This window comes from Hydra vulgaris, chromosome 08, assembly GCF_038396675.1.
Source record: "Hydra vulgaris chromosome 08, alternate assembly HydraT2T_AEP".
Taxonomy (NCBI): Eukaryota; Metazoa; Cnidaria; class Hydrozoa; order Anthoathecata; family Hydridae; genus Hydra; species Hydra vulgaris.
This window is the reverse complement of record NC_088927.1, coordinates 14,890,001-14,909,979: the sequence shown is the minus strand read 5'-3', so window position 1 is coordinate 14,909,979 and position 19,979 is coordinate 14,890,001. Positions and strand designations below refer to the sequence as shown.

The following is a 19,979-nucleotide window of genomic DNA, read 5'->3' as shown; positions in this document are numbered from 1 at the left end:
CTTGTCAATTCTATTCTTAAATGCGTTAACGGAAGGAACCCTTTTGCTTGCTGACGGCAAGTTATTCCAATCATTGACAATACGATTTATAATCAATACTGTTTTCTAGCTTAAACTGTTCGATTAAGTCGCCACGTCTCCTGCGATTTCCAAAGTAATAAAATTGAGCCGACGACACCTTTCAGCGTAAGGTAATCCTATTAAATCATGAGGTACTTTTGTTGCTTTGTGCTGAATTTTTTCGATTTCTTTGATGTCATCTTTTAAGTAAGGACACCATACCGGAATAGCGAATTCCAGGTGCGGCCTAACATACGTAGTGTATAACTTACTCCAAACTTTCCTATCTCTTGATCTAAATGTTTTTTTTTATAGGCCAAGTATCATATTCGCTTTACGTCTTGCAACCTGTATGTGTTGATTCCATTTTAAATCATTAGATATGAAGATACCCAGGTCTCTTTCAATATCCGTTCCCTCAAGAGTAAGTGATGTATTTCCATCATTCATTACATATTCATGATTGCTATTTCCATAATCAAGGTGCATAACTTTACATTTTGGAACATTTAACTCCATCAGCCATTCCTTTGTCCATTCTGTGACAATGTTTAAATCATTTTGTAGGATCAGGCGATCAGCATCGTGAAACTCAGGTCTTATTTCTTGTAACAGTTTAGTATCGTCAGCATAGATTTTATGAACTGATTTTAACTTATCCGTTAAGTCGTTTATATAAATGATAAATAATATTGGACCAAGTACAGACCCTTGAGGAACTCCGCTTAGAACATCGGTCCAGTCGCTAGAGTGTTCACCTAAAACAGTTCGCTGTTTTCTACTAATCAAAAATGACTCAATCCATTTTAGAACATTGCCATTAATCCCATATGCTTTCAATTTATGAAGTAGTCTACGGTGAGAAACTTTATGAAACGCTTTCGCGAAGTCTAAAAATGCAATATCGACAAAATTTCTTTTACTTAACGCTTTCGTGATGTAGTCGATACTCTCCAATAAGTTAGACGTGCATCCTTTTTTGGACATAAATCCATGTTGATCATGTGAGATGCGGCTCGTTTTTTCAAGATATTTAGTTATCTGTTCCCTGATAATCTTTTCCATTACTTTACATGGAGCTGATGTGATAAACACTGGTCTGTAATTAGCGGCATCAAGACAACTTCCTTTTTTAAACAACGGTGTGACGTGTGACTGTTTCCAAGCTGTAGGTGTTGAGCCTTCGGACAGTGCTTTATTGTAAAGTAAAGTAAAAGGGTAAGTCATTTGAGCTGCGCATTCTTTAAATACCTTTGGACTAATGTTATCAGCACCAATAGATTTATTCGGGTTTAAACCTTTCAAATAAACTAGCGTCACTTCAAATTTAATAGTTATATCGCCTAAGTCTTCTTGATAATGCCTTCTCTCAAAAATAGGTAACTGACTACTTTTACTATCATCAACAAAAACTGATTTGAAGTGGTCGTTAAGTCTGTTTGCGATATGTATTCCCTCTGTTAACGTTTCACCTTTTGCATCAGATATAGCACTAATAGATACATGAACATTCTGTTGCGCCTTAGCATAAGCGTACACCCTTTTAGGATTACTTTTATCTGATGCTAGTTGTGCTTCAAATACTCGAACACGACGTTTACATGCTTTCTGCACTTGGCTTCTTAGTTTTCTATATTCACGAATCAGTGTCGCTGATCGCCAGTTAGTCGCAGATAAGTAATTGCCCATTGTTTGTTTTTTTTTGAAGATATGTAATTGCTCATTGTTGTTTTTTTTTGCTTTATCATAGCCAGTACCTCCTTATTCATCCACGGCGCATTACGGGTGGTATGGACTTTTTTTAACGGAATAAATTGCTTGCTGAGTTTATTATATTTAATGCAGAAAATTTCATAGCACTCATTAGTGTTTTTCAAATAATTGCTTCCAGTTAGTTTCCATAATCTTTTTACCGAAATTTATATAGTCACCTTTATTAAAGTCGTATTTTTTGTTTGAGAAAGTAGTCTCGTTTATATATATATATATATATATATATATATATATATATATATATATATATATATATATATATATATATATATATATATATATATATATATATATATATATATACATATATATATATATATATATAATATATATATATATATATATATATATATATATATATATATATATATATATATATATATAAATATATATATATATGGGGTAGTGGTGTAGTATTAGTGCGCTCGCTTCATAAGCGAGAGGTTCCGAGTTCGATCCCCACCACGTCCCTGGTAGTACCGCGCTCAACTTGTTTCTCCGCGCAGCGGCCTTGTTCGTCAAGGTTCGTGTTTCGGAGTTATAGAGTTGAGAGAGGGTTATAACCACAATTAAGTAGCCTCCTCATCTGTAGTGGCCTTCTGGGCCTTGGGGAGGTGAAATAACAAAAAAAAAAAAAAAAAAAAAAAAAAAAAATATATATATATATATATATATATATATATATATATATATATATATATATATATATATATATAGATATATATATATATGTATATATATATATATATATATATATATATATATATATATATATATATATATATATATATATATATATATATATATATATATATATACATATTAGTACTACATATTTCGGCAATATTCTTAATTCTTTTTAATCACTGACAATTTAAGATTCCATATAAAAAATGGACAGTTTAAAAATGAATCGCAAAGTTCACAATGTTTTTAAAATATAGGACTAATTTTAATTTATCTAAATATTTTTCTATACATTGAAAAGCCATTTACGACACACTTTGGCTCCCAGCCAACGGGGTTGTTTCTCGCACAGCAATACCATTTATGATTCTTGAAATTCTCGGAAAAACTAAATGAGACGATGCGTTAATCTTTTAATTTGTTTTAAAAACCTCAGTATAGATTTTTTCTGGTTAGCCTAAGAAATAATTTATATTAAGAGTCTAACAATAAATTCAACATAAAAGAAAATTTTTTTAATTTTTTAATGTTAAAAATTAACTTGCGCTGTTATTCATGATTTAAAAATAATAAAATTGCTTTTAAAAATAAAGTAATGACACTTTTTAATGATATTTATGCTTTAAATTTCGTGAATTTTTGCTAATCAAGTTTATAAATATACATTTTTTTCAGTCAAGTTAACTTTAGCTTTTTAATGATTCAATGCTGTCTCGCCTTGCCCCGTTAGATAAGAAAAAAAAGATATGTTTTGCAATCAAATATCATGTAATTAAATTATATCTAAGTATATACTTTTTAAGGATTTAAGTCGCTTGCAAATGTCATTTTCTTGTGTAAATTACGTATGTAAATACGTAATTCACACAATGTATGATTTACGTATGTAAATCTCCCCGTTTTAATCTGCGTAGTATGTTGGTACCAATATCAATATTAATACCAAAATAAATATTCGTTTCTATTACAACTTTCCAAGTATCAACTTTATATTAAATAACGATAATAATAACCCTAATAATAATAATATGCAACAAAATTAAAAAATTTAGAGTTTATTCTTCATAACAAATAAACTCCCTTTGAGAAAAGATTTTTGTTGAGCCCGTTTTAGCTTTTGAGGTTTTACCATACTTAACGCGTTTAGCTAGCTAAATTTTTTTTGTCGTTTACGAACTAGTTTTGAACTATTTTTTCTGAATGTCGACTGGGTAGTTGTTTATGAACTATTTTCTTAAACAAATACTCTTTTATTTACATTACTCCTCTCTCAAATGAGCTTTGTTAATATGTTTAACATATGTTCCGAATTTCATTTTTAAATGACTGTTAGGTTTAAAGAATTTTTTTATAAATGTGTGATTGTTTTAATGGGTTTTTTTTATCTTTTATTTGGGTTACTGAGGAAAAAATTTTCAAGCAAATTTTTTATGTATATTTATGTTGTAAAAATGATCCAATCTAATTTTAGCAAATATTCTTGGCCAAATTTCTAAAACATATTAGATTTTTTTTTAGGAACCTGTTTCAAGGAACAAATAATTTCAAAACATTTCAGTATATCTCAATGAACTGTAAAAATTCATATTGACGGTTTTACTATTTACGTGTATATGTATGTATACGTACGTGTATGTGTTTTTGTGTACATGTACATAAAAGTATATTTGTATCTTTGTATATATGTGTAGATATGTATATGTGTATATGTATGTCAACTTTTAACAAACCTGTTTTTCTGTTTTCATAACCAACCTGTTTGTACATCTTACAAAGTCAAAACACGAAGGACAGGCAATAAGAACTTTTATTATACACGAAGAAGTATTTATTAATTGATGAATTAAAATGTATAATAACAATAATAAATTAAAAATGGCTGAAAAAATAGTGGGTAAACTTTGAATTGAACGTTTAGTTTATTTCTGATAGATACTTTTAAAGAACTGAAAAAAAATAGAAAAATTAAAAAAAGGCATAAATTACAATAACGCTAGTCAAGGAGCCTATTTATATACACAATAATATAATATCAAAAACGTTTAACAGCAAAGTAGAACAACTGAATATCAAAATGTCTAATATACAAAAAGAAAAGAAAACTTAAAAAATGCACCAACTGTAAAAAATGATGAAATTTATTTCCAAAAAATATGAAAATCTGACGAAGATATCATACCTTAATTAATTAAAAAGAAAGAGATAAACAAGAAAAAATAATTACTTAAAGACTATTTACTGGATTCAACTTTTTATAACTTACAAAGAAAAAACTCAGTCATTAGATTATTACACGCACCCCAACCACCATAACGCCCCAAATACCAGAAACATCTGAAAAAAAGCCTTTTATTAAAAAGTTTGGTCTCAAATCTTAGCGGTTCTCTGCATCAAGACCTAATGGTCTTCTTTGAGTTTCCGTATTCTTTAATTTTTATTTTTATCGATATACTAATTTGTATTTTTTCTTTTTATACGATGTAAAAGAACAAAAAATTTAAAAAATTTTTATATTTTGTTTGCATTTTTGTACGCTTTTTTTTTTTTTTTTTTTTGTTGCCATATAAATTTATTAAAGTCGTAAACTATAATATAAATACAAATAGCAGGGGCAAGAAGAAGACATAATTGGTCTTATCACCAAGCCCCTTAGTCTATACCGTAAATATAAAACAACAAAAATTAAAAAAACGGAACACTATATAATATAAAACGTTTTTCTAAAGACTTAATAAAATAAAAATCATCGGTCTTAAAGTCCTACTTTAACTTTTTGTTTTTGTATTGGTCAAGAAAAGTTTAAAAAAAAGAAAAAAAAAGAATTAGTACAAAGAAACTATATTACTAAAAAGCATGCAAGCAAATACGCATAATCCTGAAGCTTTCCTTTTTCACTAGCGTTTTATATGCTAAAAATGTTTTTGTTAAAAAATATTTTTGTATTTTATTTATTAATTAACCACATAACATCCTGTTTTTAAATTATATAGAAAAAGATTTAAAAAACAGGATATAGAACAATATTTTGCATTAAATCAAGTCTTCATAATGCATTGATCAGCTTATTAATTTTATAAAATCTCTTGGTTCTGTAGCCACCGCTCTAACTTACTACGCCATGGCTTCTCGGTTTTTCTCATGAAACGCTATTTCATTAATCACAATTTTTTGTATAAAAAAATTAAAAAAATGTTATTTAAATTTGAAAAAAATATAACAATAATATTTTGTGAACTATTTAATTAACAACAACAAATTAATTATAAAGCATTAATTTAGAAAACTAATATATTCTAAGCTTTTTATTTTAATTGTGTAAAATATATTCATTGTATATAATAATAAAAATACAATATTAATGTATTTACTTTTTTAATTTCTTAACGATTTCATGTGTCAATGAAACGTTGACCTATGAAATGAAAAATTATATTGAATGCGAAAGTATATTTAGTAAGTGATTCAATTTTTTCAGTTATTGTGCATAAAAATAATTCATTTTAAAATTATTATTTTACATAAATAGATACATTACATAACGCTGAAATGCGTAATAATTAATGAGTTACATAACGCAGTAATGTATAAAAGACAAGAAAGTGAGTGTCTCACTCTTCATATTCAGAATAGTAGAGAGTAACAGTTACAGTAACAGGTTTAAAGAAAAATGGAGCTTTTGCTTTTAATTTTAACATTTGCCGGTAAGCATAAATATGTACTTTTTATTATTAGAATAAGACAAAGTAAAATGAATTAAGAGCCTTGAATTTTAGGAATCCAAGTATATGTGTCAGCTGATAAGCCTGCACCAACTCCAGTAGCACCTCCTTGTAAGTAAACTATTTTTAGTATTCTGAAATTCCCATCTTAGTCATCATTATCGTTAAAATCTATGGATAAAGGCGATATTTGAACTATTGTCGTAATTTAGGCCCTCAATCTTTGTGCGCTGGTAAATCTGACGGAAACTATAACATTCCCTCTTTTCCACATGACTTTGTTCAATGCGCAAATGGAATTGCATACTGCCAATCGTGTTGGCCTCAGAGTTTAATGTTTAACCAAGCTTGCAATCAGTGCTTGTATGAAGGAGACAGTAAGTTTGCAATTAAAAAGCTTATTTATTGCAAATCTTATAAATTAATAATATTATTTAAATGTATGTACACACACACACACACACACACACACACACACACACACACACACACACACACACACACACACACACACACAAACACACACACACACATATATAAATTAGTAAAAACACTGATTTAATTTGATGGAAATCTCTTTTACAGTCTGTTTCACAGACTGTAAAAGAGATTTAGGTGTTTTTACTGATAGAAGATATTTAGATAAGTGTTTTTACTAATTTATTATTGGTCTGATCTTGAAGAGCATTGAGGAATTTATTTATAAAATACACTAACTTAGCTTTTTTTTAATTTTTTAGTTCATTTTTAAGAACATTTAGCACTTTTTTCGTAAAATACACTGATACGTTTGAAATTTAATTATCGATAATGTTATATAATATATATATATTATTAAAATATATATAAACATTCATTTTATTTAAATGTTTATATATGTTGTTTAATAACATAAAACATACAGTTTTGTATACTTAAGCTGCATGTTACACAACCAAAGTCTGGGTACCACAACCAACGCCTTATTGCCCCGATGAATGTCCCGGTAGAGGACAAAAATTTTCAGGTAATATAGCGGATGTAATTTCAAACAAGGGGAAGGGAAATCCATATCAATACGTTGCATGTTGGATGGGAGTAACAATGGGGTGCATTAGTTGTCCATCTGGATTGAAGTTTAACGAAGAATCAAACGCATGCTTGTACGATGGGCTATACTTTACTGAACCGTCGAAAAAGAAATAATCGATCATTAGCGTTAACAATTAAATTATTTTTAAATTTTATACTTTTGAATTTTTTTTTCAGTCAATTTTTTTATAATAGTATTTCATACTTTCTATATTATATTTAATATTTTTATTTTTAAAAAATGTGTTAATGTTGTTTAATATGTTAACTTTATGTCACGTTCTACTTATTAATAAAACCCAATAACAAATATACCTTAAGAAACGATAATTTTGGAAATAAACTATTTTGTAAAACAAGATTTAATCAATTTTTTATTTCATATTGTAAACCATATCTTTGGAATAAGTTTTATCAAATATCGATTACTTTTCCAGTCTTCAAAAATAAATCAAACAACTTCATTCCTTCAACTGAAAAATTTTTTGAATACTTTTGACAACGTTGTTATACAATATACAATGAAATTTTATGATACAATGTGTATATTTATATTATAAACATTTATATTATAAATATTTATATTATAAATATTTGTATTATAAATATTCATATTATAAATATTTATATTATAAATATTATTTCTTTCTAGTATTGTAATATGTTGTTTTTGAGAAAAAAGTTTTATTGAGATCATTATGATCTTCTATCAAATATCTTTGTTGTATTTTAAATTTTTTATCTAGACTTTGAATTTATTAATAAAAGAAACATTTTTGACGTCAACTTATATTGACCTGCTCCCTCCCACTCGTCAACAATTGTCAAAAAGTTCAGACGCCCCTTCCCAGTGAAAAAGCGCACATGGGATACGCGTGGATTTTTTCCACTTGTAACCCATGTGGGGATTATTATTTTGTCCCATGTGGGTTTCATATGGTAAATCCCACATGGATTCCATATGGTAAATCCCATATGGGATACGCGTGGGTTTTTACCATATGTAACCCATATGGGGATTATTATTTTGTCCCATGTGGGTTTCATATGGTAAATCCCACATGGGTTTTATGTGGTAAATCCTACATGGGATATAGGTGGAAAATACTACATGTTATAGATCTTAAATGCCACATATTTTAATCCAAATGGTATAAAAGTAGTCAATACTAGACAAATGAAAGTCTTCTATGATAATTTTTAAAATTCTTTTAATTTAAAAATTACTTAAATAGTAATTTAAAATTAATCATCGAAGCTTTCAGAGAGGCTTAACTTAATCTGGTATTTGCTACTTTATCCCATTTGGTATTCAAAACGTGTAGCATTTTTGATCTTTTACATGTGATGTTTTCCACCTATAACCTATGTGGGATTTACCTTAAACTATTATGACGAAATTTTATAAAATTAAAAAACGTGTTGCAAAATGAATTTATTTAAAAATAAATGCTATTAATCAATACATCCAAAACGAATATTAAAAAATACTATTTTTTCTTTTGCGATTTACACGCCGTTTTTTGTCAATTGAATTAATTAAATCGCTTCGGCTTGCATAATACCAAGGTTTTTAGTATCTTCTAACTTTCTTCAAACATTTTCTAAAAAAAAAATATAAATACAAATATATAAATATATATATATATATATATATATATATATATATATATATATATATATATATATATATATATATATATATATATATATATATATATATATATATATATATATATATAAAGAGAGAGAGAGAGAGAGAGAGAGAGAGAGAGAGAGAGAGAGAGAGAGAGAGAGAGAGAGAGAGAGAGAGAGAGAGAGAGAGAGAGAGAGCAATTTTAATAAGAAACCTTATTAGTCGAGCAATTTTAATTATTAGCCAGTTTGAAGTCATTAATGACGACAATATTTCACAAATAATTATTTCCTAATTTATTACTTACAATGACTAACGTATTATGCGTAATTGAACACATATTATGCGTAATGAGCTTGAACCCCTGAGGAGAATCCTGAAAAAAAATGATCAATAAGGATAAGTAGTTAAACAAAAAAACAAAAACAAAAATGTAAAAACCTACTTTTTCAATGATGTAGACTTCTATAATAACAGGCCTTGACATCGCGCAAAATGCCGTAAAAACTGAAGGCCGATTAAACTTTCACTTTTACTTATATTGATATATTTTTATATTAGGTAGGGTGTAATGGCAGTCTATGTTTTCTAATAATAATCTCTAGTAAAGACGGAAATATAAAAAGAAAACCAAAAAATTGTTAAAAGATAATCATGCTTTTCGTATTTCAAATTTCATTAAGAATATTTATGTAATATTAAATAGTATCAATAACAAGCAGAACCATAACAAAGTATATATCTATTTATTAGAAAGATAACTGTATTTTTACTTTTTTTTGCTAAAAATGGTAACAATAAAAATCACCAACAATAAAAAACACCAACAAAAGTTGTTTCAAGCAAAAAAAAAGTTTTATCAATATATCTCAACAGGGTTAAAGTCCTTATACTTGGCAACTTGTAGTCAATACACAAACAATCATATAAACTTCGTCGCATAGCAAAATACTCATATGCTCTACATATAATATCTGAAGTATATAAAACTTCACCAACATTAACTTTTCTCATAGCATTAAGGTGTTCAAATAGAATATTTGACTGAAGCGAATTTTCTTTATTTTTCAAAAATCTAACTGCTTCAAATAAAGCTGATTTTGTTTTTATTAACTTTAATTTGTTTACAGCTAAATATGAAATATTACAAATTGTGCCATTATGGTTAGCTACAAATGAATAATCATTGAAAATTACTAAAATAAATAATGGAACACCAAGTTTGTACATTTTTGATTGTATGTGCAAACTTTTTTTATTAAGCTGGAAAACAATAACATCGTTATTATCACTTAACAAAGATTGAATATCGTCAAATATAAGTTCATCCTCTTTTAGAAAATCATTTAACTCATCTGGTAAAATGTTTCGAAAACCGCTTGAAGTTACATTTTTTCTAACTTTACTTGCTGGTGTGGCTAAACAACTAGGCGGAATATTTTAAAAACAGATGGTGGGTTTAAAGGTCGTTGCTTCCCATATTTGCTTTCAAAAGGTGCTTCATTTGGCCAATGCAGTTGACATAATGCTGTATAGTCTGTAACAATAAAACCAGTTCTTGGGATAGCTCACTACATCTTTTTCTCTCCTCTAGATTCTTCGGGAATTTATAAATTGATATTTTTGTTGTAGTTGAGTATTGATATTTTTGTTGTAGTTGAGATAGTTCGACTTGCAAAGAGATACACAGCATTTTAAAGGCATTTTTAAGGCATTTTAATTATTAAAAAAACTTATCGTTAGTTTGACAATATTATTACCTTACAATGTTAACGTTTTGAACCTTTCAACGTTATCGTCTTGATGTTGGGCTATCTAATTTATAAACCAATCACATTTTAAAGATTTATTAAAAAAGCGCGAACACAAACTTTCGTCTAATGTTAAAAGATGAAAATGTAAACACAGTATTAGGAATTGGCATTCAGTTTAACAACTTTGTTGCGCGATGTCAAGGCTTGTTATTATAGAAGGCTGCGGTCACACATAATATAATATTCTGAAACTAATAAACAAACATCTAAATTTCTATAAGTAAATTTATTCTTTGATCATTGCCTTCATATCCTATCTTATTTTCATATCATAATCTATTATGGAATTATTTATATAACATATCACAACAATATTATTAAATTTGTGATGTTCAAATATCATATGAACATTCTCTAACATGTTCATATGATATTTGAATATAGTTCTTGAGTATATTTTCTGCAAACAATTGACTGATGCAAGTTCTAATGTTGTCAAAAACCAATCTTGCATGCATGGGACACTGCAGTGTCCCACAAAGAAATGCAGGTTTGAAAGTCAAAGAATTCCCAATTTTCTTTATTAAAAAAAGAAAAAAAATAGGATAGAGATGGGTTTCTGTAACTTTTTTTATGCTCCAAAACTTTTAACTTTATATATAATAAGGTTCATAAAACTTAAGGGAGTAACGAAGTACATTGAGGAACAAAAACAGGATATTTACAGAAACTTTTAATCTGGAGTACCACAGTGTAATTGGGAATAAAGTCTCTGGGTCCAGTATTCAAAGTAATATGATCTAAAGTAATATATAAATTAAATAAAATGCTTTAAAATACATGCAGTTATACATATAACTCCTGATAGTTAACTATATGTATAACTAGTTATACATAAAATTTATTATATAAACTTATTTTTTAAGGTTATGCTTGAACAAATTAGAACCAATTAATTCAAATTCAAGATTTAGTTCAAGTTCAAGTTATTTGTTCATTGTTTTTTTACTATTTTAAATTTATTTGTTCAAATTTGTTAACTAGTACTAATTCTTACCACAGTAAGAATATTTATCATTGTTGAACGTGATTTTATTAGTAACTTAATTTTACTATCAACATATTTTGACAACACCCTTTACATTTTAAATGATGACAGCTTTACTTTTCTATTGATGTTAAATTTATTAAGTTTCAATCACTCAGATAGAATTTTAACTGAAATATTGTAAGCTTTGTAAAGGTTTGTTGTATCTCAAATGGTGTTTTAAATAAAGTAAAAATAATATATATATATATATATATATATATATATATATATATACATATATATATATATATACATATATATATATAAATATATATATATATATACATATATATATATATATACATATATATATATATATATATATATATATATATATATATATATATATATATATATATATATATATATACATATATATATATATATATATAGTATTTAGGCTATGGGATCATCCATAAATGATGCCAGTAGATAGAGGGGCAGTGTGAGTTTAACAATAATTGACAATAGGGAGGGGATGTTGAGACCAAAATAATGTCAATTAAAAAATTGAATTAAAAAAAAAAGTAAAATATTTTATTTTAAAAAAAAGTAAAACAATTTATGCTAGCTATGAGCAGGTTTTAGAGGTATTTAAACCAACAATGTGGTCTAAAAACTTCTTGCTTTTGTTGCTTAATACTGTAGAGGATCATAGGAAAAACAATTCAAATTCAGAAATCAGCTTGCTTATCTGAAAGAACAATTTATGTTTTTTTTTGTTTTACTTTTAGTACTGTTGAGAATAAATGTATAATTGAACCAGAAAAAAAATGATGGTATATGCATTTTTTACATTATATTAACAATTCAGATATACCATCATAATACGATAACAAAAACTGACATCATTTTCAATGGGAGATGGCAAAAAATCGACTGAGTTTGATAAAGGGTGAAGTTGTTCAATAAACCGGGTCATCATCTGACATCATTATGCATAGATGACCCTACAATTTAAGTACAATAAGTAATCAATTTGCCATATTTCTCTTTAGAAAGTGTAAGAAAAAAGCATTGTTATGCTGAGAACCTACCTATTGAGCAAGCTTTGACCACCTATTTTATAAATTTGAGAGACAGAAGTGGAAGTGCGAATCGTAAAAGAACTAATAACAATGCTCTAAATTAGTTTTTAACTTTGTAGACTAGCATTAATATAGTATTTAGTAATAATACATGATTTTTATAATTTGTATTTATTTCCATTAATTATCAGTTGTCAGTCTCCATTTTATAAAATGAATTAAAAAACTATTTGTTTATAGTATTACATATATTTTTATAGTATTTTATAGTAATAATAATACATAAATACTAGTTTCCTAATGCTATTATCATCACAATGTTAATGGTATTCGTTTTAAAGTGAAATTTTGTATTAATTTTATTGTTTTAATGTTATATTTATATTTATATATATATATATATATATATATATATATATATATATATATATATATATATATATTATATATATATATATGTATGTATATATATATATATTATATATATATATATGTATGTATATATATATATATATATATATATATATATATATATATATATATATATATATATATATATATATATATATATATATATATATATATATCATTTTTACTTTATTTACAACACCATTTGATATACAACAAACCCCTACAAAGCTTACAATAATTCAGTTAAGATTCAATCTGAGTTATTGAAACGTAATAAATTTAACATCAATAGAAAAGTAAAGCTGTCATCATTTAAAATATAAAGGGTGTTGTCAAAATATGTTGAAAATAAAATTAAGTTACTAATAAAATCACGTTCAACAATGATAAACACTCTTACTGTAGTAAAATATAGTACTAACTGTTAAATTTGAACAAATAAATATAAAATTAACAAAAACAATGAATAAATAAGAACATTAACTTGAACTTTAACTAAATCTTGAATTTGAATTGAATAAATAAGAACATTAACTTGAACTTTAACTAAATCTTGAATTGGTACTAATTTGTTCAAGCATAACCTTAAAAAATAAGTTTATGTATATTTTATATATTAATAATAATTATATGTATAACTAGTTATACATATAGTTAACTATCAGGAGTTATATGTATAACTATATGCATTTTAAAGCATATTATTTTATTTAAACATTACTTAGATCATATTACTTTGAAAACTGGACCCAGAGGCTTTATTCTCAATAACACTGTGGTACTCCAGATTAAAAATTGAAAAGTTTCTGTAAATATCCTGTTTTTGTTCCTCAATGTAGTTCGTAAGTCCCTTAAGTCTTAAGGACCTTATTATATCTAAAGTTAATTGTTTGCAAATAATTTACTCAAGATCTATATTCAAATAACTATTACATTATCCTAATAATACGTCTATTTGCACAAATCTTAATCTTATTTCTATAAAGAAAGATAAAAATTATTCGTGGTACTTACATACTTGCTTGCCATTCTCTTTATTAATATAAAATATTATCACACAATTTAAACGTAACGCAATGCAATGTCGATTTAAAAAATTTTTTTTAGTTTCCAGCTTTCAAATTAATTTCCATGCAAATCCCACAGGAAACCCACGTGGGATTTCCCATGTGTGTAAATACCATATGGTTCCCACATGTAACCCATGTGGGATTACCCACATGGGTTTAAGGTGACAAATTTCCATACGGATACCACATGGGAAAATCCGTCCCACATAAATCCCATCAATCCCACACGAAACCCACGCGGAACCCATGTAAGACGCGGTTTTTTTTTTCACTGGGTTCCCTCCTATTTTGTTGACTTAATTAACGGAAAACCCCATGTTGTAATAGATTTTATTATGTAATTGAACACACACACAAAAAAAACAACTTATTTTTATGTTTTATGAATTAAAATTATTTTACATTTTATTTAAATTTTTAATAACCTAAATTAAACCTGAATAACTTAAATTTTTAATAACCTTAATAACTTAAAATACCTTTAATGTTATTTAATCAAACAACCTTTGATTATTATTACTGTTATTTTTATTATTTATATCTCTTTATATTAATGCGGAACTTAAGAGTAGTAGTATACTATTACTTTTAAGTTCCGCTTAGAATCAAATAAGAAGATACTGTCAACTGTTTTCCCTGGACTGTTAATGTTTTTGTATGAAAAATTGTGTTTAAATTTGGTTCAAACGGTTCAAGAAGTACTTCTTGAGCATGATGAAGAGATATCTTTGCATATGAGATGGAGCCTGAAAAATAAAACATTTTTATTATATTGCATGAAAATAAGCAAATAAGTAGCTCATCAATTATTATGCAGCTTACCTTAATTTCATTACTTCTTTCATGAAGACGTCTAAAAGTTTCATGCATTTGAAATCTTTTTGAAAATAAATATATAGGATTTTTGAATTGCTGACAAACTCTAGCTAGCTTTTTAAAAATCTGATGTCGTTGTTCAAAACGCATGCACCAGAAAGTTTTCATTGTTCCCATGTAGCTTGAAAGGTCAGGATAGTGTGTGATAAAATGGAGCTTTGCAGCTACTCTAGTGCCGTTATATAATGTTTTGATATAGTTAACAAGTTGTGGAATAAGAAAATGCAATGATTCAATACGTTCATTACAACGGCTGTTTAATATCAATTAAATATCACAATGGATAATGATCATATCCCAATAAGGTGCATCTTCGTAATTAAAATTATCAAAAAGAAACAATGGCAAACATAATGAAATGGTTAGCATCTCACTAGCAGTTAGTGCCAGCTTTGATGTCATATAAGTTGATGTCAATATTAAATTCAATGGCAATTTTAGATCTCTTAGCAATAAATTCATACCAAGCAATGTTAGTTTTTGCTTGATCATATACTGATTCAAAAATGTTGAAATTACAACATGGCATATTCCTTCCAAAAAATCATGCATAAAATCACTTGGAAAAAATGCAAAAATACATATGGTAAGTGTAAAAACGGAGATCCAGACATCCATGTTGTTGTTTTGTTTTATCAACAATTTAAGATTCGTGAGTTCTTTGAAATACATTTGTGTTTTCCTGTCTAACACAGGAAAACACAAAGAAGTAACAATGTCTACATATGTATCCACTATGAAAATGTGATTGCAAACCAAGAAGTAGATGAGCTGTTAAATTGTCAGCAGCCATAAAACATGCGATTACATGATACCCTCATCATTTACACAAAATGCATTAAATAATAAGTTGAACAAGTCATCAATAATTGGCTTGCAAAACTCATAGAGTGTAATTTTTTAACCACTTTAAAATTACACAATGAAGCTAAATGATAATTGTCCATTTAGATTTAGATGCATTGTTCTTTTGGTTTAAAATAGAAAAATAAATTGCTGATATTTTATATATTTTTTAATTTTATTTATATAATTTTATAAATTGCTGATATTCTATACCCCTGCTGGTGCCTATTGGGTTACATACTTCTAACTCATCTGAATACAAACCAATGTATACTGTTTTGTTTGGATCTGAAAATGGTAGTATAGAATTTTGAAAGTAGCTTGATTTTGTAAAAGATAAAGAATCTGGGTGCAAAATTGTTTGACCTTTCAGAATACTTTTTAGGTTTTCTTCAAGAGGTAAATGATAAAAAAATCCTCGCCAACAGTAACTTTCACTGCTTTTACATGACCCAATCCACCTAAATAAGCATCAAATTTATCTGGGCTCATACAATGTGATAAACATAAATCAATGCTGTTGTCTCTTTGAAGTTTATACAGGAAACATAGTGCATATGGGTTGTGAATTGATATGCCAGTCTGTTGCAAAAAACTTTCAAATGATCTACAAACATCACCCAATATAGCTTTAACTGAATCACTAAGCAGTAAAAGTAACTTTTTAGAAGTTTTTTCAGAAACTAAATGATAATTCATCGTTATCATAAAAAACCTTTTCATTTCATCAAATATGTCAAATATATCAGTTGACTGGTCTGCATATTTATCAGATAATCTTATTTGACAGTCTACGTTGACTGGTCTAATCTTATTATCAGATAATACTATTACAAATTGACAAATCCAATTGAATAGCGGACTCAATCTGAATCTGTGTAGTATTACGTTTCAGTTCATCTCAGGGGCGGATCTAGGGGGTATCCTGTGTTGCCCAGGATTCACCCATAATATTCTAAGAAGCTATAAAAAATTCCGTTTCATAATATAAAAAATACTAAACTTAAGTTTATAGTATACTAATATGCATATATGAGTTCTTTAAAAAAAAAAAATATTGCAATTATAGAAAAACATACACGGCTTTAACAATGTTTCAAAGACTTCGCTCTCCTCCGTTATATTTTAAAACGCCGCTATTAATCAGGATTCTTTTTTTTAAGTAAACGGAACCGAAAGAACCCTTTTAATCAATCGTTATTGCAATGTATTTATTTTGGTTGCCGTAATTAAGGCCAAAAAAATCCCTATTGTTTCAGGATTCATTTGACCCGAATTTCCGGTAGACAACAAAAAAAAGTTACAGAAACGTTTTATCAAAAGGGTTCTCTCGGTTCCGTTTATATGCAAAAATGAATCCTTAATTATTCCAATAACGCCTTAATTATTCGTATAAACTTTATACGAATAATTAAAGCTTTAAGTATTCAAATAAATTGAAGTTTTATCAAATACTAGTTTAAAGTAATTTTTAATACAAATTTTATTTTTGTTTGCAATCTACAGTGTTAAATAAACAAATTTGGTCTGTTTATCCTGAATTTGGACTTGAAAAATATAAAAAGTTATTTAATGTGAGTATATACCCACATGGTGATCATAAAACAAATAAAGAAATTCTGAGTATTTTATGGTGTAACACTAATTGTTGCTCTATTTCCAAAGATAAAGATATGTGGTCACCAAATCATTTTGTCCCTATCGTGAAAAGAGAAGTTTTATGCTTAAAGAAATTTGTCAAAAGTGATTTAAAAAAAGGATCGTGTTCAGTTTTGCCAAGTGTTCTATCACATTCTTCTGTTACCACTAAGGTTCTTAATTTATCTTGTCAACCTCCTAAAAATCTATTTTCAAATAAAAAATCATTAGTTCAATCTCACATAAAGTTTTGCATAGATAATGAACCTAAAATTATAGATGTAAATATTGTTATTACTCCAAATCCAATCTTACCTAATTGTATTCCTTGTGCATCAGGTCAGTCTTCAAGCCTTCCTTTTTATGATGTTTCTACTTACTATGAGCGTGGTAGACGTCTATCTGCTGGCAAAGATGATTCAATGTTATTAGATCTAGTTAATAAAATATTTATTCCTAACTTGTCTTTTGTTTTTCCTGTTACTGGTGGAAAAAAAACGATCATTTTTACATAAATGGCTGCTTGAGTATTCCTGTTTAGCTTACTCACAGATTGAAGATGGAGCATACTGCCTTCCATGTACACTGTTGGGTAGCAGAATTCCAAACAGTACCACAATAATCAACTTTATTTAAAAACCTTTTAAAATATGGGGTAATGCAACTCGTGCTTATATGGATCACAATAATAATTGTCGACTTCATCAAATGCCAGTGCATTGTCTGAACATGCTGCAATCTAGATCTAATTCAAAAAAAAATCTGATTGAAGTTGACATCGATAATCTAAGAAAAAAACTTATTTTAAGTAATCGAAATAAATTAATTCCAATTATAAAGACAATTATTTTTCTTGGCTGCAACGATATTGCTTTTCGAGGTCATCGTGATGACAATAAGTATCATTCAGAGGTTGGAGAAATATGTAAAGACAACATTAGTATAAGATCTATCTATAGTTATAAGATACATTGACTGTGATAATGTTATTTGTGAAGACTTTCTACGGTTTATTGAATGTAAATCTGGTACAACTGGTCTTAGTCTAGCGCAAAACATAATTTCTGCAATTGATGATCTTCGTCTTGATATCCAAAAATGTAGAGGTCAAGGATATGATGGTGCTGGGGCAATGTCTGGTAAATTAAAAGGTATTTCATCTAGAATTAAACTTATCAATTCAAAGGCTATTTTTGTTCACTGTGCTTGCCATAAACTTAATTTAGTTATTAGTAAATCATGCAATGTTCAGAGTGTTAGAAATGCTCTTGATCAAATCAAAGATATATCATATTTTTTTAACTTATCACCTAAACGTGCTAGCTATCTCAATAAATTCATTTTTCCTGGTCAAGCAAAATTAATTGATACATGTCGAACTAGATGGGTTCAGAAACTTAAAGGTCTGGATGTTTTTTTTGATAACTACATATTTGTTTTTCAATCATTGGAAGAAATAGCATACAATGAAGGTAAGAATTATAATATTGATACTTCTTCAAAAGCTTCATGTTTTTTAAATCTTATGACAAATTTTTCTTTTATTGTGAGCTTAGTTTTAACAAAACAAATAATGGACTATTTCTATGCCATCACTGTTGTTCTCCAAACTAAAGCATTTGATATATCACAACAGTGTAATGAAAAAAATTGTTTGAAAACTCAAATTTTAGATTTAAAAAAAATATTGATGTTTATCATAACGAATGGTACTTAATTGCTCTTGACCTAACTAAGACTCTTGATGTTTCAGAAGTTTCAGAACCAAGGCTCTGTGGCAGACAAGTTTATAGAGATAATTATCCCAATAGTTTCAGATTATTTCAAATATTCCATCACATCCCCTCTTCTAGATCATTTAATTAATGAATTAGAAGATAGATTTGATGAAGGTGAGATGATTGTTTACAAAGGTTTATCTGGTATTCCTGCAACTGTTGTATAAAAAAAAGTCAGATTTTATGGAATTTTTGCATTTTTATATATCGGATATGCCTCATCCTACATCAATTCATGCTGAATTAGATTTGTGGGAAACATTTTGGAACAATCAATCTGTGGTCCCATCCACTATTACAGAGACTTTAAAGTCTATTGATATGAGGGGTTTTCCAAACATTAGGGAAGGTTTTTTAATAATGGGAACAATTCCAATTACTACATGTGAATGCGAGAGGAGCATTTCTGTTATACGCAGACTGAAAACTTATATGCGAAGCCGCATGACAGAGTCAAGATTTAATTTTTTAGCTCTGATGTCTATTTATCAAGAGATAATTCCTGATGTAGAAAGAGTTTTAAATGTTTTTTCTGTTTTAGG

At 27.5% G+C, this 19,979-nt stretch overlaps 2 protein-coding genes and 1 long non-coding RNA gene across 3 annotated transcripts in view; 2 read left to right on the top strand and 1 right to left on the bottom strand.

Annotated features, from left to right (window-relative positions):
* Positions 1 to 6,067: 6,067 nt before the first annotated feature.
* Positions 6,068 to 7,970, top strand: LOC100199767 (chondroitin proteoglycan 2). The gene is made up of 4 exons (XM_065803142.1): positions 6,068 to 6,221; positions 6,294 to 6,350; positions 6,452 to 6,616; positions 7,159 to 7,970. Exons 1-4 carry the CDS (start codon positions 6,188 to 6,190, stop codon positions 7,422 to 7,424), a joined length of 522 nt encoding a protein of 173 aa, XP_065659214.1. The 5' UTR covers positions 6,068 to 6,187; the 3' UTR covers positions 7,425 to 7,970.
* A 760-nt stretch (positions 7,971 to 8,730) lies between these two features.
* On the bottom strand, positions 8,731 to 14,644 carry LOC136084189 (uncharacterized). Its single transcript, XR_010640386.1, has 3 exons — positions 14,244 to 14,644; positions 9,254 to 9,322; positions 8,731 to 8,914 (listed from the first exon to the last, which is right to left on the bottom strand). It is a non-coding gene; the product is annotated as an uncharacterized LOC136084189 (long non-coding RNA).
* A 5,006-nt stretch (positions 14,645 to 19,650) lies between these two features.
* Positions 19,651 to 19,979, top strand: part of LOC136083050 (52 kDa repressor of the inhibitor of the protein kinase-like) — a 360-nt gene continuing 31 nt past the window's right edge. The window contains exon 1 of the mRNA XM_065802459.1: positions 19,651 to 19,979. This exon is cut by the window's right edge and continues 31 nt beyond it. Within this exon, the coding sequence (XP_065658531.1) occupies positions 19,651 to 19,979 (329 nt within the window).